The sequence below is a fragment of the Lagopus muta genome, chromosome 20 (assembly GCF_023343835.1).
Source record: "Lagopus muta isolate bLagMut1 chromosome 20, bLagMut1 primary, whole genome shotgun sequence".
In the NCBI taxonomy this organism is placed as follows: Eukaryota; Metazoa; Chordata; class Aves; order Galliformes; family Phasianidae; genus Lagopus; species Lagopus muta.
Window position 1 is genome coordinate 5648078 of NC_064452.1, and position 24486 is coordinate 5672563.

The 24486-nt window shown below is 53.2% G+C and overlaps 2 protein-coding genes across 2 annotated transcripts; one reads left to right on the plus strand and one right to left on the minus strand.

The window, feature by feature from the left end:
- Window positions 1-493: 493 nt before the first annotated feature.
- On the plus strand, window positions 494-2592 carry HSPB1 (heat shock protein family B (small) member 1). Its single transcript, XM_048966763.1, has 3 exons — window positions 494-1029; window positions 2071-2134; window positions 2270-2592. The coding sequence occupies exons 1-3, from the start codon at window positions 669-671 to the stop codon at window positions 2427-2429; spliced, it is 585 nt and encodes a 194-aa protein (XP_048822720.1). The 5' UTR covers window positions 494-668; the 3' UTR covers window positions 2430-2592.
- Window positions 2593-4379: 1787 nt separating this feature from the next.
- Window positions 4380-22157, minus strand: YWHAG (tyrosine 3-monooxygenase/tryptophan 5-monooxygenase activation protein gamma). The gene is made up of 2 exons (XM_048966783.1): window positions 21890-22157; window positions 4380-7492 (listed from the first exon to the last, which is right to left on the minus strand). Exons 1-2 carry the CDS (start codon window positions 21974-21976, stop codon window positions 6836-6838), a joined length of 744 nt encoding a protein of 247 aa, XP_048822740.1. The 5' UTR covers window positions 21977-22157; the 3' UTR covers window positions 4380-6835.
- Window positions 22158-24486: the final 2329 nt, after the last annotated feature.

The following is a 24486-nucleotide window of genomic DNA, read 5'->3' on the forward strand; positions in this document are numbered from 1 at the left end:
TCCCAACAACCGGCAACAGCTCCATCAGTCCCCACTGCCCCCATCAGCCACCAACAGCACCATCCATCCCTACTGGTCCCACTGGTCCCTAGCAAACCCCAGCAGTCCGCATTGATTTGTACGATTCCCTGCTGACCCCCACCAAGCCCTACAGCCTCCATCAGTCCTCCTGACCTCCATCAGCCACACTTGGCCCTGCTGACCCCCACCAAGCCCTGTAACCCCCACTGGCCCCTCTGTCCTCCATCAGCCCCACAAACCCCACTCCCAGGTTCTGGGACCCCCCCCACCCCGACCCATACGGGCCCTGAGGTTCCACATTTCTGATGGGCTCCAGAAGTTTCCAGCACAGCGGTGACGCAGTGGGCGCAGGGCCGGGCTCGGGCTCCTGCTCTGACTCATCCCCCCAGCGCTGCGCATCCCAAGGACTGTTGACGGGAAGGGGAGGGCAGGCTGGGAGCCATCCAGCTCCCATCCATCAGCGCCAAGGAGCCGTGTGGGGCGGGCAGCCAGGGCTTGCGGCTGCGCAGGGCCAGAGAAAGCTTCTGGTTCCTTCCCGGCCCCGCTGCGATTTCCATTAATAGCCAGCTGCTCCTGCCGGCTAAAAATAACCATCGGGACGCGTTCATAAGGCCCTACAGCCGCTCCACACCACCGCCCTGCACACCATGGCTGAGCGCCGCGTGCCCTTCACCTTCCTCAGCAGCCCCAGCTGGGAGCCTTTCCGCGACTGGTACCATGGCAGCCGCCTCTTCGACCAGTCCTTCGGGATGCCGCACATCCCTGAGGATTGGTACAAGTGGCCCAGCGGCAGCGCCTGGCCAGGTTACTTCCGTCTGCTGCCCAGCGAGAGCGCCTTGCTGCCCGCCCCTGGGTCGCCCTACAGCCGCGCGCTGAGCCGGCAGCTGAGCAGCGGCATCTCTGAGATCCGGCAGAGCGCAGACAGCTGGAAGGTCACCCTGGATGTCAACCACTTTGCTCCCGAAGAGCTGGTGGTGAAGACCAAGGATAACATCGTGGAGATCACCGGTGGGTCTGCGGGGTGGGGTGATGGGGAGATGTGGAGGGCATGGGGTGGTCGGGTGGATGTGTTCGTGGTTGGGGTATGCAGTGAGAATGGAGCAAGGTGGGAAAGGGGAAAGGGAAGGGGAAAGAAAGAGTGTGGGAAAGGTGGAAGGGAAAAGGAAAAAGGAAAAGGCAAAAAGGAAAAGGAAATGGGGAGAGAGAAAAGGGAAATGGGAGAAGGGGAAAAGAAAAAAGGGAAAAGGGAGAAGGGAAAAGGTAAAAGGGAAATAAGAAAGGAAAAGGGAAATAGGGATGGAAAGGGAAAGGGAAAGAAAAGAAAGGGGGAGGGAAGGAGAAAGGGGAAAGGGAAAGGGAAAAGGGCAAAGGAAAGGAAATAGGGAAGGAAAGGAAAAGGAAAGTGAAAGGGGAAGGGGAGAGGAAAGAAAAAGCGAAAGAGGGAGGAGAAGAGAGGAGAGGGAAAAGGGAAAAAGGAAAAGGAAAGTGGAAAAGGAAGAAAGAGAAAAGGAAGGAAAAAAAAAAAGGGAAAATGATAAACTAACAGAGAAGGCATAGGATTACAAGTGCATTCCAGGCATGACTCACGGTGTACACAGTGTGCTGGGTGCACAGTCCCCAGCCCCACACTGCTGCTGTGCGCAGCCCATGGTAGGGATGCGATCTGTGCCCCATCGGGACAGAGCTGGCAGTGCCATGGGGCAGAGCCAGGCCCACAGCACCCTGAGCATCCCTGCATGTCTGGGAGGGGGCTCAGCAAGGGGTGCTGTGACAAAACACAGACCCATGGCATGAGGCCAGCAGCGTGCCCAGCACAATGGGAAGCTGAAACAAAGGCAATGGAGGTCGGTTGGGTCCACCATCACCGTCTGTTTTCTGCCCTCAAGTGTAGGGGCTTCTTCTGTAGGGACACAGGTGTCTCCCATCACTCAGGGCTGCATGTAGGGCAAGCAGGAGTGCTTCCATCCCAGAGTTGATGGAGCAGGGAAAGGCAAACCACAACTGTGGAGACCCAATGGGCACCAACCCTTTGCTGATTATTCCTTCCAGGCAAGCATGAGGAGAAACAGGACGAGCACGGCTTCATCTCCAGGTGCTTCACCCGCAAATACACGTAAGTACCAGGCTGGGGAGAGAGGGGGCACACAACCTGCCCATCCCCAGCTCACATACACTGGGGTTGTCATTGGCCCCAATGGGAGACACGCAGAAATGTGGGGATTTTCTGACCTCTCCCCTCTCTCCACAGCCTCCCCCCCGGTGTGGAAGCCACAGCCGTGCGCTCCTCTCTGTCCCCCGATGGGATGCTGACAGTGGAAGCCCCGCTGCCCAAACCGGCCATCCAGTCATCTGAGATCACCATCCCTGTCACCGTTGAGGCCAAGAAGGAAGAACCAGCCAAGAAGTAGGAAGAGGCCCGGCTGCTGTCCCTGCCACGCACCCCACACGCCTGCCCCCAACTCCTGCCCCCCTTTGTATTTTTTATTTGTACTCACCCATCACCCCAGTGCCTTGAATAAACATGGAGGAAAAGAAAAAAATGATGGGAATAAAAGTGATGGAAGAATCCTGCCCTGTGTCTGTGCCAGCCACATCCTAGAGCCTACATGCCATTTCTCACACCCCATACCCCACATCTGGACATCCCAGGTCTCCAGAGTCGTAGGATCATAGAATAATGGGTTATCCTGTGTTGGAAGGGATCCATAAGGATCACTGAGTCCAACTGCTGGCTCCATGCAGGGCCATGCCCCTGCTTCCCACACCCTGGGTTTCAGCAGTGTGGGTCTCCAACATCCCAAGGTTAATGTCCTGGTCTCCATGTCCTGGGGATCTGACACCTTGGGTCTCCAGAGTCCTGGGTCTCAACACTACATATCCACCACACTTGAGGTCATGACATCCTGACTCTCCAACAGCACTGCGACCAGTATCCAGGGTCCCCAAAATTCCAGGTCTCCCATCTCCCAGATCTCAGCATCCCATTTCTCCTCCATCCCAGGCCCCTAAAACCTCAGATTTCAGCACTTTGGGTCTCAACACCTCAGCATTCCTCTTCTCCAAAGCTCTGAGCATCACCACCCCCGATCTCAACATCTCATATGTCCAACCTGCTGCGTATCCCCATCCTGGTACCAACCCCCTGGGTCTCTACATCCCATAAAACAGGCAGCCCCTGCAGCTTGCAGGGAAGCTTGGGCAGAAGCTCAGGAGGTCAGAACAGGACTCCCAACCCAGCAGCATGCTGCCATTCACAATTCCTTCTGGGATGCACAGCCTCCACTCCGTTATGCTCCTTCCTTTCACCCCATTGGGATGAGTTGGGCAGATGGGGCTTCGCACACCTCCAGCCCCAGCTCAAGGGGCCGGGCACAGTGTCAGGATCCTCACACCCTTCCTGTGCCCATACCTCCATGCAAGGGTCAGGGCTGGCCCTACATGGCCAGGCTGCCGGCAGCCGTGTTCCTGCTCCTCCAAATCCCTCTAATCCCCCCTGAGTCATCCCGGAGGCAGGCAATGACCGGGGAGGAATCCTACAGCCGTGGGGCTCCTCTGTCAGCCCAGCCCCCCAGAGCACAGGGACCCCCAGGGCACACGTGTAACATTATGGGATGGGTGGCCACAGAAACCAGTGGTGGAGACAGTTGCCATAGCGAGAGCAGTGCCAGCCCTAGGGACCAGCAATGGACATCCTGGCTGTGTGCAGAGGTGTGCAATGAACACACAGTCACCCAGTGCAGCAGGGTGGCACCGCAGCTGGAGGCGGCACCGTGTGCTGTCCCAGCCCCCAGGCACCTTTATCAGCACGGCAGCGCTGTGCCAGGCCCCAGGGCTGGGCACACAGGTGGGGAGGCAGCAGCACAGCCTGGCCGTGGGCGAGTCAACAACACCCACTTTGGGCATTCAGTTTCCAAGGGAGGGGATTATTTTTACTGAGTGAGTCAGCGCACAGCGTGCTGAGCGGAAAAAGCTGCTGGGAGGCAGCGAGGCAGGGACAGAGCGCGGCCACGCACAAGGCACTGAGATTACACCCATGGGTTCCTCAGCCCAGTGTTGGGCCAGGGGAAAGGACTGCCCAAGGTCCCCAAAGCCAAGGGTGGGAAGGGGGCATCAACGGTTGGGGATGAGAACTGTTGGGAAGGTGACGCCAACATAGGTTGGGAAGGAAGGGGGACGCCAACACGGGTTGGGAAGAAGCGGATGCCGACAGCTGGGAAGGGACACCAGGATGTCCCCAAGGCCAAGGGTGGGAATGGGACACGAATGGCTGGGGTACCAACACAGGTTGGGAAGAGGTGGATGCCAAGCCGCCCTCCAGCCCCCGGCGACTCGAGAGACGCAAGAGAATTGAGCAGCGCTGACGTCAGATCTGTAAGTTTATTTTGCTCAATGTACGACGGCTACATAATGACTCACATTCATGATATTCCATCACTGAGGAAAACTGCTAAGAATGGTCCGTGTGTGAAATAATTCCTTACAGAAACACGGAGTTGGAAAAATAATCACTGATTAGACCTTAAAAATAGTTCACTGCATAACATGACAAAAAGCACAAACAAAGGCTCATTCAAAGAACACAGTCATTGTTCTCCTACACTGTAATAGTTATAATTTCACCATGACGAACACCAGACATTAAGATTAAGCTAACACTGGTGTTTTTCTTTTGCTTTTTTTTCCTTTTTAAAAACAAAATCATATATAATTGCATGTCACTATAGCAACATCCATAACAGATCAGTTTGTTACGATCACTATTTGGTAGAGCAAACTTTACCCCCAAAAGAAAAATAAATTAAAAAACTTTAAAAAATTTTTGAAGACTATTTTGTCATAGGAATACATAACATCTACAGTATAAGTTAATAAATTTCAAGCTACTGTATAGAAATACGACACTAGCATGCACAATATTGTATCAATAGAGTAATGGAGCAGTAATCATTTCACTGGAGAGACAGTATCATAGGCAAGTGCATTTCTTAGAAAATGAAAGAAACCATTCAAGCTGCTTAAAAATCAACCCCTGACCCCACTCCCCTTGGAGCCCTCTCGTGCCATCTCTCCTGCGCAGGTTTCCTAAAGCAGCCAGAGCCAAAGCCAGAAAGGAAAACAAACCAACAACAACAACAGAAAAAAAAACCCAACAGGTTTTGTAATTCCAGTAAATCACTTCCAAATTATACAGCCGGGACAACACTGCTCACCGGGCAGCGAGGGGAAAACCGAGGGCAGGGAAGGCGGCTACACAGATCCTCCATTGCAGGCCGTTAGCCCGGGCACGGCTCTACCAAGGCACCCCAAAGAGCCCAAAGAGCAGCTGTGGGGCCGCAGCATCGCTGCACCCCCTGCAGGATGGGGAAAGCACACAGCTGTGGGCCGGAGCAACGCGGGGCAGCAGGGAACTTCCAACAGTTAGGTAACAAAATTGACTCCAAATGGGGTAAACCTCACCTGCTAAGCAACTCGGACGGCCCTCTCCCACCCCCTGGCGGATAAGAGAATTGGAAAAGGTTTTGTTAAGAAGAGAACTAAGTTCCTGGGCTCCTGATGCTTGATAGAAATGTCTATGATTGTAGCTCTTCCCTTGAGGATTTCTCTACCAAATTAGTTTCTAAGCTCCTGAAGTTCACTCATTACACCACAAGCTTCCCCAGGAGAAAGAAATCGCACCTGGCTTCCCTGGTGACAAACAAGGGAGCCCGGGTGCCTGAGATCTGCTGACAAACCTCATGGTACAGTGGGAGAAAGTCAGGCAGAGTGAAATGGCAGTGCAATCCCTGAGGAAGCAGCTGTGGCACCTTAAATCAGGATGGTCTTTGAAATACCAAACACAGTACATGACATACAGACCTGAATTCTCTTTTTTTTTTTATTATTATTATTATTGTTTTTTATTATTTTTTTTTTTTCAGTGGCATTTTAAGTTTAAACACTTCCCCCTTTTCCTAATTAAGTTCTTAAACCTTTTGCTGTGGACTAAAATAGTTTAAACAGCCGCTAGCCAAGCACCTGTTAAGCTGTTGACTGAAAACTAGAGCAGCTTTTGATGTTCGTGGGGCAGGCAGTCTTCTTGCCTTGGGCGACACAGAATAGCTAAAGCCAGTCCACAGGCGAGGACTGATAAGGAAGGCAAGCCAAAAGAACTAGCAAAAGAAAACAGACAATCAAAGGCTTGATGTCATATGGCTGTAATGTAGAAATACTGTAAACTGCAATTTAGTGTTAATACTGTAAGCTACCCTAATATCTGTCACAAACAAAGATTAAATGGCCTAAATCCTGGAGCTTTACAAGCCCCAAACTCTTTAGACTTTTTTAAATTATTATTATTATTCCTTTTCAACGTGGGGATTTGAAGCTGGGCCCTGACAGGCAGAGCGCTCCGGTACGGACGCGGCACTTGAGCTGAGGAAACAAACGCACAAAGCCTTACTGGAACCACAGAACTTCCTTTTGTGTAGCTTTTCTCAAAAACGAGGGCCATTCCATTTCAAGTTAATTCATCTTAAAACCCTTTTATTTCTAGCAATAAAGTTAAATTAAAGACAGCTCCACTTGTATTAATAATCTACAGAACAGTCCATATGCCAGTGAGGCTGCTATTCCATACCAGCACAGCCAGCCTGACTTCCACTAGTGGTGTTTTGGCAAAAATGTCAAAGAGGCAATCAAAGACAGGTTGTGGGGGCCTCCCTGGGAAGGTGTCCCCTCCCGATCCCTCCCCCACCCCTGACCCCCCCACTCGTGGGAAAAAAATAAAGACTGCAGTAGTTAGCATCAGCGTGCGGCTGCCAGTCCATCTGGGGGTCTAATTGTTGCCTTCTCCACCGTCGTCATCTTGCTGATCGCTTGTCCAGAGCGTTAGGTTGTCGCGGAGGAGCTGCATGATGAGCGTTGAGTCCTTGTAGGAGTCCTCGTTGAGGGTGTCCAGCTCGGCGATGGCGTCGTCGAACGCCGTCTTGGCCAGGTGGCAGGCCTGCTCCGGGGCGTTCTGGATCTCGTAGTAGAAAACGGAGTAGTTGAGCGCCAGGCCGAGCCGGATGGGGTGGGTGGGCTGCATGTGCTCCTTGCTGATCTCGTGAGCCTCGCTGTAGGCCTTCTCTGAAGACTCCACCACGGTCGCCCTCTTCTCGCCCGTGGCCACCTCGGCCAGGTAGCGGTAATAGTCCCCTTTCATCTTCAGGTAGAAGACTTTGCTCTCGTACTGCGTCTCGCTGCAGTTCTTGATCAGGTAGTTGTCCAGCAGGCTCAGCACGTCCTGGCACACGGCTTCCAACTCCTTCTCGATTTTCTCGCGGTAGGCCCGGACCATTTCGATCTTCTTCTCATTGCCATCAGCGGAGGTCTTCTGCTCGATGCTGCTGATGACTCGCCAGGACGAGCGCCGTGCCCCCACGACGTTCTTGTAGGCGACGGACAGGAGGTTCCTCTCTTCGTTGGACAGAGGCTCGTTCAGTTCTGTCACCTGTACCGAGAGAGGAAGAGAGAAGAGAGACTCGGGTTAACCGCAGAGCCGCTCGCTGCTCCCATCGCAACTCAGCACTGCAGTGCTCTGTGTAGGAATGGGAGAACGGAGCCGGCCAAACCTGCGCAGTCAGCAGGCACCCAAACTCATCCAAGAGGGAGGCCACGCCGTGGGGCCCAGCCCCCAGCTCACAGAACCAGAAAGGTTGGAAAAGACCTCTCTGACCATCTAGTCCCACTGGAGCCACGGGTTGATGGTTGGACTTGTTGATCTCAGAGGCTGGGATTTGTTCATGTTATCCTCCATCTTAGAAATATCGGTGTTTTCCAGAATGAGAGAAATCCACGAGGAAAAAGGTGCATTTCATTTCACCTGAGGGAAGATGCTGATGAGAGGAAGCACTGAGATGGGTGGTGATGTTCTAGGGTTACAAGCTAGTTGAATGGATTAACAAGACAGATAATTCAGCTACAATGTGTTCAGCTTTTCCATGTCCCATGAGCATTTTATGTGCTTTTGAGATGCCAAAAAAATACGTTAGATGTTAAAATTATAGCTGCCTAAGGCATCTATGGAGATAAGGATTTGAAAGCTCACGTGGCAAGAGCATGCTCTTCCCACACGGGATTTTCTTCATTGACAATAAGAGCGTTAATGCACCATATCACTTCTCCCTGCCTCACTCAACACAGCACAGAGCAGCTGAGATGACGGAGCCATAGCCTTTAAGGTCGGTAAAAATCTCACAGATCCCCAAGTCCATGCCCACTAACCACATCCCTCAGTGCCACACTCCATGGTTCTTCAACACCTCCAGGGACACGTACTCCATCAATCCCAACGCATCACCACCCTTTTGGAGAAGAAATTGTTCCCAAAATCCAGCTGCTGAAGGTGTCCTGCCACACCGGAGGAATGCCAACAGAACAGAACCTGTGGGACCCTTCCAAGCCAGGCAGACACTCCTGTGAGGATGAGGTCATAGTTTGTACATGAAAGGCTTCTGCAAATACTGAGTCATTCACACCAGTGCTGACGGGGGCAAGGTTTGCTCTATGCCCAGATAACCATGGTTATGATGGCAACCAGGAAGCACAGGGATCCGGCTGGGAGGGGAGCATGGCCCAGCCCAGAATCTTATTTGGGCATCCTGGAACTACACACCATCAGTGAGTGAACACTGTGTCAGTGAGGGCACAGCCCCCCAAAGCTCCTCAAGCATAATTATGGTGCCCCACTGCCCTACAGCTTACAGGTTGTCCATCCTTGGAGATGGAGACAAGATCTTGATCCAGGCAGCCTCTTGATCCAGGCAGCCCCACTCTGGTGAGTTGGGACTGGAGACATCCACAAGTCACAACCCAACATGTTCTCTTATCTTCCAGTCAGAAATCCGGACAGTCCATCACTCACTGCTACACCACAAGAGATGTGGCAGCTCAGTAAAATCACTAAGGTAGGAAAAGGCCTTTTAGACAATCTAGTATCTAGTCCAACCTCAACCCAGCCCCACCAGGTCCACTAACCACGGCTCCTCAAGGCCACATCTCCATGGTTCTTGAACACCTCCAGGACCTCCAGTAGAGCTTCTGTCTTGACTCCAGTTATAGGGCTGGCTTTCAGCAAGATGTTCCTGTCCTACACCAGTTTCAAGCATGGCCCGGGCAGATTAATCTAAATATGCCCACAGCCACATCTGCAGATAGTCATCACCACAGAAAGCATACAGCAGAATTAGATTTACCTCCTCCCACCAGGAGTCTTGTAGAAGGACAAATTTATTAAAGCTACAGGGAGTTTCGGAGGATTATCATTGCCATAAACATTTTAAATTTGAAGCTATTAAGGATTACAGAAGAAAGTCGCCTGTCAAAATCCTTTCAAAAAAAACAACTCACCAGGCTGACAGATGGAACGTACACCTGTGGAGAACACAAAGATTTCTCCAGGGAACTGGTGGGGAAATTACCAAAGTAGAAAGGGGACCTTGTTAAGCACGTAACTCCTTTCTAGGCACTGAGCATGTAACCAGGAGCAGCACCAGGCTTCCTGCAAGATGCAGCACCGCAGTGATGCACTGAAAAGACACCTTTGGTGCTTTGCTCCCCTGGCTGGCAGCACACAGACCAGCCTTGCACTGCGAGTCCCAGAAAGCACCAAGCTTCGTTTCGCCCTTTGTGTCCCTGCACATCCACGGGGTTGAGCTCCATACAGCAACACAGCTACTGCAGCAGTCCCCTCTGGACAAAGCCTGCTGAGAGTTTAGGGTTTCTGCTGCTTGACTCTGGAGATTTATAGACCCGCAAAGCCCTCTGCTTAGCAGCAGAGCTCTCAGCAGGCAGCACGAGCCCAGAGAAGGTTCTCCCAGTTTCTCTGCTGCAGCTGTGAGCTGTGACTCAGCGCTACACTCAAGCCCTGGCAGGCTCCCCACACGCTCAAGTATCACGTTGCAGCAAGGGAAGGCTCAGCTTTACATGGAAGAGCCAATACACAAACCTTCACCTGCCGCTAAACTCACAGTCTGAGCTCTCTGGAAGCCCATAGCTGTCCCACCGAGCCCTCCTTCCAGAAGCATCCTAAATTAGTGGGTTTCTTTGGGATCCACAGGGAATGTTTGTTAATAGGCTTATTGCAGGGCTCCATTCTGCCCTTCACCCCTCACACTGGTAGGTTTGGACCGATCAATGCTCAGCAACACAAACCCTTCAGCTACAGAGGTGCAGCAGAGCTGCTCATGGAGCTTAGTTTTACCCACTTATCCTCACACACGTGGACTTTCACTGACATTTGATGACTAAATACCCACCTTTATGGCTGCTACCTAGTTTTGATGTCTTAAAGCATGCAGCACAGCAAGCTGAACAGACCCAGGCGTTCTTCCCCAGGGAGTACCATCAACATCCAACAGCTTCATCCACACCATAATGCACAGCACTTGCTCTTCTGATTGCCCAGGAGAGACCTCAGGCCTCTGAAGACACCAGATATCTACAAAGTCTACAGCTGCGAACCCCCAGCTGGCCACAACACACCTCACCTTCCTCAGAACCGCCACTGATTACTGCTATGCTGTGCTCCTGCACAGGGTTCATTTACAGTCAGACACTGCAGTTTGCAATGCTCACTGCCATTCTTCCCTTTGCTGCCCCAAGCCCAGCTGTTACCCCTTTCAGGCTGAGCAGGGCTGCTTCTGTTCTACCTATGGTTTCTGCACCATGTAATTAAGCATGTTATCTTTCTGCAGCAACCCCAGCACTCGCCTCATCTTCCCTCACACACGGCTTATTAGTCACACTGAGGTCTGGCTCCAACGTCCCCTTTTCTGTTTCATTTTTTAAAAGGCCAACGAGCTTCTCAAGCCACATTCTGGCCAGAAGTCCCACCACTGGAATTCTCACTGCCTCACCTCTCCCCACATCTGGTTTCTGAAGAAATGACTTCCCTTGAGCATGCTGAACTGTCCCCGCTGCCCATTGGCTTGTTTAGGGCCACAGCTGAATGCCACAGCTCAGCAAAGAACAGCTTCTCCTTGAATGCCCAAGAGCTGTCCCAGTGTTCTGCTGGAAAGATGCCTTTCTCAAGCTCTGTCCTACTTCAACACATGGTAGGCGTGCGTTAAACCAGATCTAAATCAAGAATCTTACCAGACTTCACAGGTTCAGGTCCTCACCCATTTTCCAGCCTCCTCTCTGACGTTATACTTCTAAAATGGAAGCTGTACCATAAGTGCTTCTCTCCCCTTCTGACCTCCTCCACTGTCCCTTGTGCTCATTTTCTGATTTGGGGAACTCTAGGCCTCAGATCAGCCCCTCCCCCAGCCCTGGACAAAACCAGAAATGCACATGCAGGCTGTGGGCAGAAGCTCGTTCCCCTCTGCTGTCTCATTCAACACTTTCAGTATGAATAATGGCAGTCTGGTTCCCATTTTGAAGCTCACAGGGCTTGCTTCCATCACCAGGTGATGAAAAAGCCAAATGCACCCGGAGGCACGATGGACAGTTCTGCCATTAAGCTGCAAACTGCCCACGGTGCATCAAGAGGCAGCGCCTGGAAAGTCAGGCTGCTTATTACACATAGCATAACTGGATCTCAGATGCTACTGAGGCACTTCAGACACTGATTAGGATCTCTGCATGCTGCTCCAGCTAATAGGAGCTTTCATCAGGCCCTGCAGCCCTTATTATTTAAGGTGACATTGAACCACCTGAGACAAAGTCTGCAAATTGAGAGGCGTACGAAGACCAAGAGCTCATTTATTTATCGGCCTCTGCAGCTCAACAACCACTTAAGCCAAGTGAATTTCATCACACAGCACACGAGTCTGACTGTCCTCAGAGCCTGCAGATCTACTTCTAATTGCTTGGATGGATTTAAGTGAGACAAAACGCAAGTTTCAGGGATGTGGATCACTCCTACCTTAAGTTTCTGCATGCAAAAGGTCGTAAGGGAACTGTGGGGAGAAAGCCAGAGACAGAACTGTGAGCTGTCCCCATTCTGCATATAACAGTGCTTCGTTGCAGTTCCTTATCTGCAGAGCTGCAGCCCCAGGATCTGGTCTAAAAGCTCAGTTTTTCCCACTGCAGAAAACCTGGGTGCCAAAGATTTGCCTCTCCAGTTCTTCCGCAGCTTTCCAGATAGGGCAGGCACGAGGGAGCATACCCCTGTGCTCTCTGTACATGGCTTCCAGGTACAGCATTGGGCCCTGCAGCCTGCCATGACCACTGGCTTGAGGACAATCCAAGCACCTGACAGAATCATTTGAGTTGGAAGGGCCCCTTAAAGGTCACGTAGTCCAACTCCCTTGCAATGAACAGGGACACAGAATCATTAAGGCTGGATATGATCACTAAGATCATCTAGTCCAACCATCACATCAGACATCTGTAGCTAGATCATGGTGCACAGAGCCCCATCCAGCCTGACCTTGAACAGTGACTTCTGGTAACTTGCCTTATTTTTGCTGTCTATTTGTTTCATCTTCCATTCAACACTTCTCAACTCATTCTTGATTGATGGTATGAATTTCCACTCTCTCCAACATGGTCACAAGGAAGAAGAAACCCAAGCCTCCAACATGGACAAGGTGTATGCATTTCAAGTGCATTCAAGCTGCACACCACTTTCGGTTCAGCACAGGGAGCTGTGCCCATGGCTAGTATTCACTTTGAGACATTAAGGAATTAGAGCTCAAGTTCTACTTACTTTCCTCACCCTGGTTCCTGTTGGCCTTACTGAAAGGCAGGCTTTTGAATCAGGTGAGAACTTGTCACAGGACAGCTCATGGTTGCCACTAGCTGCCTCACACCTATTAAAAACTCTTGGGAAAAACCATCCATCTCTGTTATCTAACATCTTCCTACTGGCAGATGGAGAAAGCAGCAAGTCAAGCCACAGCAGCTGAGCATTCAGAACTGGCACTCTGGGCGCGTCACGCTGTCTCTGACAGATGGGATACCAGCACCTTTGCCTGCTAACTACAAAAGGAACAGAAGGGCATGAAGTTATCCCTTCCCCAAGACATGGCAGGCTGGCAACAACATCTGCCCTCTTTTGCATTTCTGCAAGCAGCTCTGCAGCAGCCCAGGATCACCACTCTGCTCCACTGCTCTCCTGCCTCCCGTTACCCAGGTTGCTCACCTTCTGCGCCAGCTCTCTGCAAAAGACCAAACCAGCAGCATGGCACTGACATGGCAGCTCAGACAAGACCTTGCAGCACACCGGCAGTTTTAAAAACTCACCTTTTTAAAGGTGAATGCCAATTCAGTGTTTCTCGAGGCTTTTCTGGGCTGCACAAAGGAGCTTCTCCAGATGTCAGTTCTTGAAGGATAACTGCGGCCCCTTTCCCCAGCAGCATTTTTGTATGTGTTTAAAGAGAAGCCCATCTACTCCTGGGATTTTCAACTGAAGGAACCACAGGACCACCACTGCTCACTCCTAAAGCAATAAGACTCTACAAGATGTGCTTTTTCCTCCTAGTTGATGGCAGAACAATAAAATCAAGCTAATGGTGGAGGTACTCTAGTGGGGACAAGCTAGATAAACAAACCAAGCTCCGTGGCATTGGAGGGTGTGTGATGCTGCTGGGAGCATTAGCTGCTTAAAGACTTACCTCACAGCTTCCACGAGCACTAATCAGGCTCAGCTCCAGCCCCACTGCTGGGAAGCAAGTGACCTGCCACCAAATCACGGCACCTGAAGCTCTGGGTGGGATGCAATGCCAATATGAGATGTCTGACCCCGCTGCAGGCTTCAAAAAGAGATGGTGTTGTGCAGTGCTCACAGACTACTCAGGTATACTGAGAGGACAGTCAGTGTGCCATGGGCAAGTGTCTCCTTCCTGCTCACATGGCCTCCTCCTGCAGAGCCAAGCGCTGCAGCTGGCAGGCTGCTGCTCCAGCACCATGAAATGGGAGAAGGTGACACCAGGCAGAGGACTCCCTGTAGCCAGTGCATACGGTTTTTAACTGCTTCATTTCATTTCTCCTAAACGCTATGGGGAAGTCTGCTCATTGCACATCAAGGCAAAAAAAGGCAAACAAGATATATATTTTTTTGCTCTAGGTCTTTTGATCTGCAACGTGTTTTACCAGATTAAGCATGAGACTGCAGAACGCCCAGGTGGACTCCAGCACAGCTCCACTGCAGGTTTCATTTCCGCATCGGTGAGTAAGGTGATTATCCCTCCAGATGTACTTCGCCCTCCCCTGCTTCAGGGATTTCAGGCTTGATCTTCCACGCCTCTAACAAAGATAATGTTATTTCTTGAATGAACTTGAAGAAAGGCAATTCAAGCTTTTGCCCTGCCAGCCTGGAGCATGGTTCTGAATAGCCCCCCTCACGAGGTGGGTCAATTCACTTATCCCAGTCTGGCCATGGATTTCACCTCCACCACTGGGCTCCAGCCACCTCCTCCAGCTCCCTGTGGATGCCTGAGGGGCTCTGAGTTCAGCTCATGGCAGGTGGCACGGCCAAGCACAAGAAGCCAAACTCTCAACTTCAAGGAAATGAGGAATTCATCCCACGTAAGGACAGCATCAACAGACAAAGCTCCATCGAGTTCCCCAGCTGGGTGTAAATCAAAGCCTGTTAATCCTCCCCAAGTCCTCATTCACTGCCGCATACTAAGCATTAGCCTTTTTACAAGTGCAGATCTCCTGCAGCAGTTTTTAAGCATAGCTGTTAGCACAGTGCACAGCAACAGCTTCTCCAGCTACTATTAATAAACCCGATGCTGCAGAGAAACACAACTGTCCAAACAAGACGTCCATCAGCAACCTACTTCACTCTTTGGCTCAGACTTCTCACCAGCATTTCCCTACAGCCGTGCTGAATCCACCTTAAAGAGGAATCAGCAGCACCCTGACACGCCAAGAAGCTTTGCCCCAGACGTAAGCAAAGATACGTCCCAAGCAAGCCAACTCACCCAGCAAGATCAGAAGGAATTTGCAAACAATTAAGGAATGCTTTGTACTTTGAGTCCTCGCAGACTTGCGTATGTCCAAGCGCAGCCGCCTCCAACGCCCATAGGCTGGCTCCATGCAACATCTCCTTTAGCAAAGAAAAACATTAAGTCCTCTAATCCCTAATCCTCGGATCACTTTAAGGGAATCTCATGCCATCAGGGATATGTTCTCTGGTTACCCTCCCTCCTACTGTCGTTAACTAATGCACTGCCCCTGGTCACCAGATTGCCGGTCGCAGGCCAAAACTCTGGTTGTTTAATAGCTAACCAAGCACGTGCTGGGTCATTCTTGTGATGTCACTAAATCTAACCTAGCACAGAAAATAAAAACCTTCATACTTCCTCTCCTTATTAAATTCTTTTGTCTTCCTTCATGCTCCTCAGCTGCTGCAGATCACTGGCTCCATGCACACTGTGCAACCACACACTGTCACCACTGCGTTTCCAGCTGCCTGACCCCAGCACAAGGCCAGCAGCAGTGGGCATGGAGCAGGGCTGGATGGACACACGGCTCAGCCCCGCTGCCTTTGTGCAGCTCCTCGGAGCACAAAGCCCCACAGCAGTGCCAGGACCCCACGTCTCAATGCTGAGATCCTGCATCTTGACAGCCGCGCTCCGGAGGGAGGAGCAGGGCCTCCTGCTTCAAAGAAGAAACGCCTCTAGAGCAGAAATGGAAGTCTTTTTGTCAGCATTTTCTGTAGTTTTCAGATGGGAGGAGGGAGCCTGTTCATTAGCTGAAGCAGACAGGGAGGAACACGCAAGAGAAAGCTGAATTGGCAGCACTGGCTGTGACAGAGACAATACTACGTTACATGAAGCACACTGCTTCTGGGTTTCCATCCTTCCCCTTTCCTAATTGCCCTGGAATGAGTGCAGGTTACAAAGCCTCCCATGTGCTGCTGAAAAGCTCAGCTTGCTGCATGCTGCAGGGACAAGAGGTGATGTGGGTCCCAGGAGGGTCCCCTCCTGGACACCAGCAGTGCCAGTGCTCAGGTCAGTGCCTGCTCAGGACAGCCTAACTGGCTCAAGGCAGCACCGTGCTGCACAGGGCTGGGCTCCCAGAAAGCCATTTTATGTCTGCAGGGGAAGAAGATCTCACAGCTCCAGAGATGGAGAGCTGCAGAGGCAGCAGCACAGCGTTTTATCTAACCACTGCCAGCATGAAGGCACCCGTGGCCATTTATCTGAACAACAACCTCAAGACGAGATGGAGGTTGCACAGGCTGACAGACAAACACCGTATCTCCACCAGTGCAGCCACCGATTTGCAGCCGCTTCCCCTCCATCGCAGCAGGCACTAAAACTGGTTCCCAGCTATCGCCTTCCAGCACAGCAGCCATCGCTAGCAGAATTTGATGAGCTCAACATCCACTGTTTTAATGGTGTTTTGTTTTTTTGGCTTTTCAGACATCAGATTGCCATTTGTCTGCAGACTCGTTAATCTATCAGAAGGGACAGAGGCTTCAGCCAAGGACACACTAGGTTATTTATCTTCTAAGAACTAAAGAAGGGCTGGACAGTGAAGGGAAAAGGGTCCCAAGCAGTTAGCACAAAAGTGCTCTTATCAGCATTGCTTCAGAAGAAGCCATCTTGTGTTGCAGAGCACTGAGGTGCAGAGGAGTGCCTGGAGGCACCCAGGTGCATCAGCTGCGCCGAGATGGCTGCAGCCCTGCATCACGGCTTGGTGGTGAAGCAGAAGATGGTGCCTGTATCTCATCAAGACTGACAGTGAAGAAATGCTTGGGAAGGCAAATGCTGTTGTTCTGTGCTTTGTCCTGCAGTTATTCCACTGTGTGTTTCTCATTGGCAGTCACCAGTCAGGAGGTGGAGGCGGGCAGAAAAGCATGAGCTCAGACAAAGCCACCTCCCAGGCAGCAGCTGGTTCCCCCAGCATGGGGAAGTGGACACAGAACCTTGGGGTTTTGTTCTTTCCTTCAATACACACCCTTGCCTACGATCTTTACGCATTCATTCCTTTACTTGACATGAAGTTGCTTAGAATGGAAGCTGAAGATCTTTGCTATAGCGTCCATGTGTCACAATGCCAATTTGTTCCTGTCCACAGAGATCTCTCTGGACCCAAACCCACTCTCCTCTTCCCACCACAGCCCCACAGCTGCACCAGTTCAGCATCTCTGGGGGAGGCAGGAGAGCAGCTTTCTGGAACACTCAGCTCAGACAACACCCTGTGCACCAATACTTTCCTCCTTCTCAGATGGAATCACACTGCTTCCAGCACATCAGAACCATCAGGCTGCTCCTGCTTCATCCCCCAGGTCTGAGGCTCTGCAAAGTTGAGTGCTAGCAGCTAGACCAACCCAGACACAATTAGAACAACTTAAAGTAATCCAGCAGTACACTGAAAAAGGGAGAGAGCAGAGAAAAGATGGGGAACCTCAATTAACGAAGGATCTTCTTGCTACCAGCAACAGAAGGTGAAGGAACATGCTTCTTCCTCACTACCTCATCACAATCCAAATCCTGCAGGCACATGGGTGGAGCAATCCATTACCTGCTGGCAGGAAGCAGGGCAGGCAGGAGCAGAACACTGCCTGTACAGCCCTCCCTTGTCCTGCAGGCACCACCCAGCCGCTCATGAGGACGGGTAAGGGGATGCCAAATGACATCATCCAGTTCAGATGAGACAAGCCAAGAATAGAGCGCTTCAGCTCCAGAGGTCCTTGAGTTTTAAATTCAGAACAAGAAGGAAAAACAAGCAAGACAACTGTCATCAGCCCTTCTGCACCTCCAGGGCTACCACCACACAACAGCCCTGCTGGCCAAGCCCCAAACACCAAAGGGCTCTTGGAGAGCACTGCCCGATAGCTTTACAGTCTCCATGTACCAGAGGCATCTGCAGAGGGCTCAGCAGCTACATTCAGCATCACAGCCTCCACCATTGACTTCCAAGAGCTATTTTCTGTTCCATCCACACCTAGCTGTCGTGCTTGGCCAACCATGGGAGCCCCAAATGGTCATCAATGAAGCTTAGCAACAAAGACTTAAGAGCTTATAGAGAAACTTTAAAAGCTTGGGCTGCTGAAGGCTGGTCAGTGAGCACAGTTAACGTGAGCAACGCCCTGCTGAACTTGTGCAGGTAGTCAGCGCTGTGCCCCATGCACAGCCCACCACCACAACCTCCTGAGATGCTATTTAACCAAAGCCAACGCCACCCACAAACCACTGCCAGACCAGGAGAGCAGCAGAACAGCAGGCTGTGATCAGAGCCATGCCCTCTGACCCCAGGGCCCTCCAGGAGAGGCATGTCCCGCTCCCAGCACACCAGACCTGCAGCATGCCTGAGATTTCTCTGGAAGAGTCAGGAAGGGGCAAGAAGCAGTTTAAGGAGCGCCTTGGTTTGGGTGCTTAAGTAGCCCTAAGAGAACCTCGCTGAGGTGCTTGGGTCTATTCTGCTCAGGCTGCCACTGCTCCAGGCCCAGAGCACAGACAGCCAAGCAGTTTGGGCCATGGGACATGCTCAGACTGCAGAAGGGAGAGCAGTGCCCACTTGGGATGCTTCTCCAGGCCCCCCAGTGAACCCTTCATGATGCTGGAAATGATTTCCCCAAAGCTTTCTATCACTCTCCAGGAGGAGCTGCAAAGGCAGCTCACAGTCCTTACTTTGCACCTGCCTTCCTGGATGGTTGCTCAGCACTCCTCCAGGAGTTGTCTTTCCACCTCACCGTTCTCTTCCTGCTCCCAGGACTTGCAGGATGACAGCTGGTGAGCAGCCACGGCAGAAGCCTGCACAGGTTGTCCTGCAGTTCTCCACCCTTGGTCTCCTCCTCCACCCACCACAGTCACTCACTGCATCAAGGCACGATGTGTGCATAATGTGCTGCTGCCCAGGCTCTATCTCCAACACTCCTCCACACCCAGCACTGCAGCTGATGCTCTGCACCCACAGCTTGGGTCTCCAGAGCCAGGCAACCACACACTCCTCTCGCAGGGGACCATCAGGGGAGCTGAAGGATTCTGTGCACAGCCCCATTACTCTACGTATCTGGATGCAACGTGATAATCCTCTCCCCATTCTTTTCACTTGTCTCCTTTCTGACAGAAGTCACACCACGCACCTTCTGTGGTCACCTGCGTGCTGCCCACAAAGGATGTAAGAGCCACAGGGGTCCCAGCATAAGGATAGCAAAACTTTTAGCAGAGCCAAAGCCAAAAAGGCTTTAACCAAGGGCCAGCACTGGGCAGAAGGAAGATGGCGGTGCTGCTGGCAGCTTATAAACCAGCAGCACGCTTGGCAGCCAAGCACAGCCACTGCCCTGGGGACCTGCAGGGACTAGGAGCAGCTCAGGCACACAAGAGGGCTGATCTCATCCCTGCATGCAGGGCATGCAAGGGACGTGGTCAAGGTCGCACACGTGCAAGGCCAGCACGTGGCCCAGCAACATCTCCCCTCTGATTTCTGGTACTTGTGACTACCACCTGCAGCTAAAATTTACACAGGAGAAACTATTGTGACCCAGCCCATTGCTGCAGTGAGAAGCATTTGGTGATTTAGCACACAATGAGAGCCCCAGCACACTGCTTTCTGTATATAAAAGCATCACAACCAGCCATTCAGCAATGAGGCGGCCAAATGGCACGGCTGGATGCTGCGCAGCAACCCACCAGGTTACCACAACACCACAATGGTGACATCAAGCTGCAGAAAAATCAGCCTCGAATGCAGATAATGACCACACCTGACTCAAGGGAAGCAGCTCAGCATTTCAAAGCACCGTGCCAAGGAAGCAAGCAGACAGCAAGCTCTCAGTGCAGGAGGCAGCCCTGCTCCTGCATTACCTTGGCTGGATGCAGCCTGCACGCTCTCTGCTACCACCTGGGTGCAATGCAGCTCGCACCAGCGCATGACATCACCGCGCGTTGCTACGGAAATGAGTGCGAGGTCACAAGCCTCCTGCACACCCAGCGCTGGGGGATGGGTAGGATCAGGGATAACCGAGTGTGACATGCCCAGTGCCGTGGGACTGAGACGGAGTTTGGGCAGCGCCGTGCAGAAATTAGGAACAAAGCTCTCTGTCTTTTGTCTGCTGGGGGGGGGGGGAGGCGGCGGTGCTCCCGCTGGGAGTCATTTTCTTACGGCCGAACAACAAGGAGACTGATAAGCAGCATTAAGCTCGGTTACTGTTTCACCAGGGCCGGGGAGGACTGAAAGGAAAAATGCAAATACAGTCTCTAACGACAACGCCGGGTTAGCCGCCGATCGCCGGTAAGCAGGCTGGGGAAATTCACAGGGCAGAAATACGGCCACCAGCCCCTGCGTTAAGTCCACAGGCATCCCTGCCGGCTTTGTGCTAATGGCCGCGTGATCCATGTGCGGCGAGCTGCCGTGGCTGCTCACACAGCAGGCTCTGCCTTAAAATGGAGAGATGCCGCTATCGGAAAATAGTCTAAAATCCATAGTGCAGCAGTGGAACAGCCCAGCTGCTCTAATATGCTATTATCTGGTTTCGATTATCCATATTTCATTTCTTGAAAAGACATCTCCTCCCTCCCCGCTCTGGGGCTGTGACGATTTTGTCTGCTTGATAAATGCAAGGTTATTGTCAAAATGGTGCAACACAGCAAACAGGGCTGCATCCAGCAGACTGCGACACTCCTAGATCAGCATTCCCTCCTCATCAGCAAGGGAGGACACCCCAGCTCCTCTTAAAGGTTCAGACCTGACTAAGGAGACAAACATAAAGAACAGTTTTCCCCTTTAAAGCACCCCCTCCCTCCCTCCACCCAGTCTAGCCTCTCTGCAATATGACAAATGCAGAATCTTCTGGAATGACTTGATCCTGCCTCCCACGATTGCTTTGTTTGCAAGATCAGATCAGAGATATGTTTTTTTTTTTCCTTACTTCTTACATTGTCAAAATGTCAGCATTCAAGGGGAACGTTTGGTGTCACAAATCAGATCAGCCTGCTATATGCAGAGTCTTTATTTTAAGAGCATGAAATGAATACAACATGACTCAATTCATAAATCTCGAAACAAGTGCAGCAAAAAGAAATAGAATAAATCAGAGCCCTGGCAGCTAAAGGCTCAGCTCCGCAGGGTCAGGGGCACAGCAGCCACACTGGGGAAGGGATGAGCGGCAGCACGGGGGCCAATGGGGCAGCAATGCCCCACAGCCTCACCCCATAGGGCTGGGAGAGGGGGAAGCAGGGGCTGTGCCCACCCCATGGGCAGCTCCCATAGTAGGGCATGGGCACGGCAAAGGGCTGAGCAAGGGGCATGCTGGAGGGCAATGGAATGGGGGTTGGGGGCACACACTAAGGCAAGGGATAAGAGCTTGTGCACAGCACAATGGTTGGAGTACAGGATGGGGGTTGGGGCAGAGGGGACACAGATGAGGGCTGGGGACACGGTTTGGGGGCAGAGATGGCACAAATGGGGCACAGCACCATAGATGGGGAATGGGATGGGGGACACAGATTGGGTTGAGGGATAAGAGAACAAAGATAGGGCACGGCACAGAGTGGAAGAGCAAAGGGAAGGGGTGGGGGATGGGGAACACAGACCGGGCTAAGGATGGGGATCAGGGCAGCGGGGAGGGGGGTACAAATGGGGCAGAGCCCATATCGGACGGGAAAGGAAACAGGGGACACAGATACGGCGCAGCACGCGGTGAACGACACAGGGGATGGCGATCACAGGGGAAGGGGATCACGGCGGGGGGTGACAGAGCTGAAACACGATGCAAAACGGAGGAGACAGAGCTGGGGGCCGGGACAGAGGACACGCGTAGGGCACAGCACGAGAACGGCACGGACAGAACGGCACGGGGCGGCGCGGCGGAGCCAGCGCGGAGCTCCGGGCACAGGGCCCGCAGCCAGAACCGCCCCGGGCACCGGCACAGCCCAGCCCGAGCCCGAGGGACGGCGCGGGGAGACGGCAGGGAACGGAGAAGAGGAGGGGAACGGACACTCACGTTCTTCATGGCGGCCGCCATGTCGTCGTAGCGCTCGGCTTGCTCGGCCAGCCGGGCCTTCTGCACCAGCTGCTCGCGGTCCACCATCTTCGCGGGGCCGGGAGGGGAAAGGGCGCGGAGACTGCGGGCTGCGGGAGGAGGAGGAAAGAGGAGGAGGAGGAAGGAGGAGGAGGAGGAGGCGGCGGCTCCTGGCGCTGCTGCGGCGGTGACGGCGGCGGCGGCGGCGGCTGCACCCGGAGCTGTGCGCGCGCCGCGGGCCACCACAACCCCCCTGCGGCCCCGCCCCGCCCCGCCCTGCGCCGCCCCGCCCCCACGCGCGGGGCACGCCGGGATTCGTAGTCCTCCTCCTCGCGGCCCTCTTCGCGCCTCTCTCCCTCTCCGGACTCCATTTCCCGGCGCACCCCGCGCGCCGCCGCGGCCCCGCCCGCCGCGCGACACAAGATGGCCTCCCCCCCCACCAGCCCGCCCCCCTGTGGCCCGCCCTGCCGGGAGCGGCGCCCCGCTGCTGATTCACCGCCCGCAGCGCCCTCCGCCCGCACGGCGCCTCGGCGCGGCCCGCAGAGGCCTCGCAGCGGCCGCAGCCTCTGTCCCCGCGCCTGGGTTCTCGTGGCTCCCAGCCTGGAGCCCCGGCCCCGCGTGTTCCCCTCTGTCCATCCTCTTCACCAGTCAAGCAGAAATGCCCGCAGAACTCCCGTCTGAAACCCGGAGGGAGCCCTTCCTCAGAACCCTGCTTAGGGGGGCTCATAGCCCTTCCCAGTGCCACCCTGCATGGGGATGTGACTGCTGTCTGTGGAGACATGGCCACTGCCCACGGGGATGTGACCACTGTATGGAGATGCAGCCACCATCCATGCAGACATGCCCTCCATCCGTGCAGACATGACCTCCATCCATGGAGCTGTGGCCACCACCCGCAGAGCCGTGGCTCCCATGCAGCTGTTGCCTGACACTGTGCCCATCCTGCTGCTGATCCCTGGGCCTTCAGCTTTCCCTCTGCAATAGGAGCCCTCCTGGCCCTGTGCAGGCACTGTTGGGCAGAGATACCACTGGTGCTGGACCTGAAAGCACCCATTGTGCCATGTTCTGTTTATCGGGCAGTGCCTGCAGACAACAGCCATGTATTCCTCTGTTAGGATAATGACACATTCATCCTCCCAGCTCAGTCGCTGGGGATAACATTGGAGCAAATAAAGCACTGAAGGTGGCATCCCCTGTGGTATTTCAGCTCAGAGCTGTTCAGAAACGCCATCAGGGCCCACTGGGGGTGCCCACTATGATGGGCCCAGGTCTGCAGCCTGGCCCTGGGGAGCACCGTGTGCATGGAAGGCTTTTCTTGTGCATGGATCTGTGGGCCTCGTAGAGATGAGTGCCTCCTCACCTGACGCTCCTCCAGCAGTGCACACAAATGCAGCAGACTCTCAACTGGCCCTAATGGTCACTGCTCTCCTATTTATGGGGACTGTGTGTTCGCCCCAGATCGAGCGAGTGCCGATTTATTCCTGTCAGTGCACCCCAGCAATGAGTACTTTTCACACCGCAGGCAATCCTTTCCCATCACAAGTCAGGATGCGATATCCATCATGCTGTAAATTCTTCAGAGTGGCCATAATATATATCTGCAGTGTATGTCTCTGCAGCTCTCCTGGTGCACCATCCCAGCAGGAACTTACAGAGACCCAGAGGATGTAGGTCTGTTCTGCAGATGTCCCTGAAAAACCCAATAACCCTCATTCCACCCACAGCATTAAAATAGCTCTGGAGCACTCGGATGTGCCACTTTGTTAATTCCCGTGGCCTGGAAGACAAGTTCTCCTTGCGTTCTCTTCCCTTCCCTGCTATGTGCTGCAAATGCCTTCTGACACTGTGAGGGAAAGCAGTAAATCCTCTCTGACTCGGATTCTCACTTCAGGCTGCACCAAAAAGTTATCCTGAGCTCAGCCCTGCTGAATGCAGGGTCACAGGGGTGGTGGCATTTGTGAATTGAAGCTGGATACGAGCAGCTGGGTCAGGGCCTGCGGTGGATGTGTGATGCCCGGTGGAGGCAGAAAGGCAGCAGGGAGACAGAGCATGGGATCAGAGGGATGGGGAAGAGGTGGGGTTCCTGGGATGGAGGTGGATGGAGGATGGAGGTACAGATGGAGGTGAGGACGGAGAGGGAGGATGGAGCAGGAGGATGGAAAATGGAGGTGGACGATGGAGGTGGAGGGTAGATGGAGCATGGAGGTGGAGGATGATGGGGACCCAAGGGGGCACAGGGTGTAGGAGCAGCCCCAGACCCTGTGGGGGTGCAGGGACCCAGCTGGCACACCAGCTCCCCACAGGGCGTTAATAATTAAGCAGGCACACGGGGCTCGGATGTCAGCTCTTATTTAAGGAGCCGATATAAATACTGCCCAGACAGCGCTTATGGAGCACCTAAAAAAAGCCCTGCCTGTCTCAGTCCCTCCAGAAGCACCCCGAGCTCCGCAGGGCCGGTGGGCAGCACCAGGCAGGATGAACACCAGGTCCTTCAGCCCCCAGGGCACTGCCTGAGAGGTGACAGTGCATGGGGACGATCCCCCCAGCACCCACCTGTGCCTCAGGTTCCCTTTGTCATG

What these genes read in the sequence shown, in the direction of transcription:
- HSPB1 (XM_048966763.1), top strand. Translation starts at nt 669, where the DNA reads ATGGCTGAGCGCCGCGTGCCCTTCACCTTCCTCAGCAGCCCCAGCTGG. An exon ending in TAACATCGTGGAGATCACCG is followed by an intron (nt 1,030 to 2,070) that starts GTGGGTCTGCGG and finishes TATTCCTTCCAG; the next exon opens with GCAAGCATGAGGAGAAACAG. An exon ending in TGCTTCACCCGCAAATACAC is followed by an intron (nt 2,135 to 2,269) that starts GTAAGTACCAGG and finishes CTCTCTCCACAG; the next exon opens with CCTCCCCCCCGGTGTGGAAG.
- YWHAG (XM_048966783.1), bottom strand. Translation starts at nt 21,976, where the DNA reads ATGGTGGACCGCGAGCAGCTGGTGCAGAAGGCCCGGCTGGCCGAGCAA. An exon ending in TGGCGGCCGCCATGAAGAAC is followed by an intron (nt 7,493 to 21,889) that starts GTGAGTGTCCGT and finishes CTCTCGGTACAG; the next exon opens with GTGACAGAACTGAACGAGCC.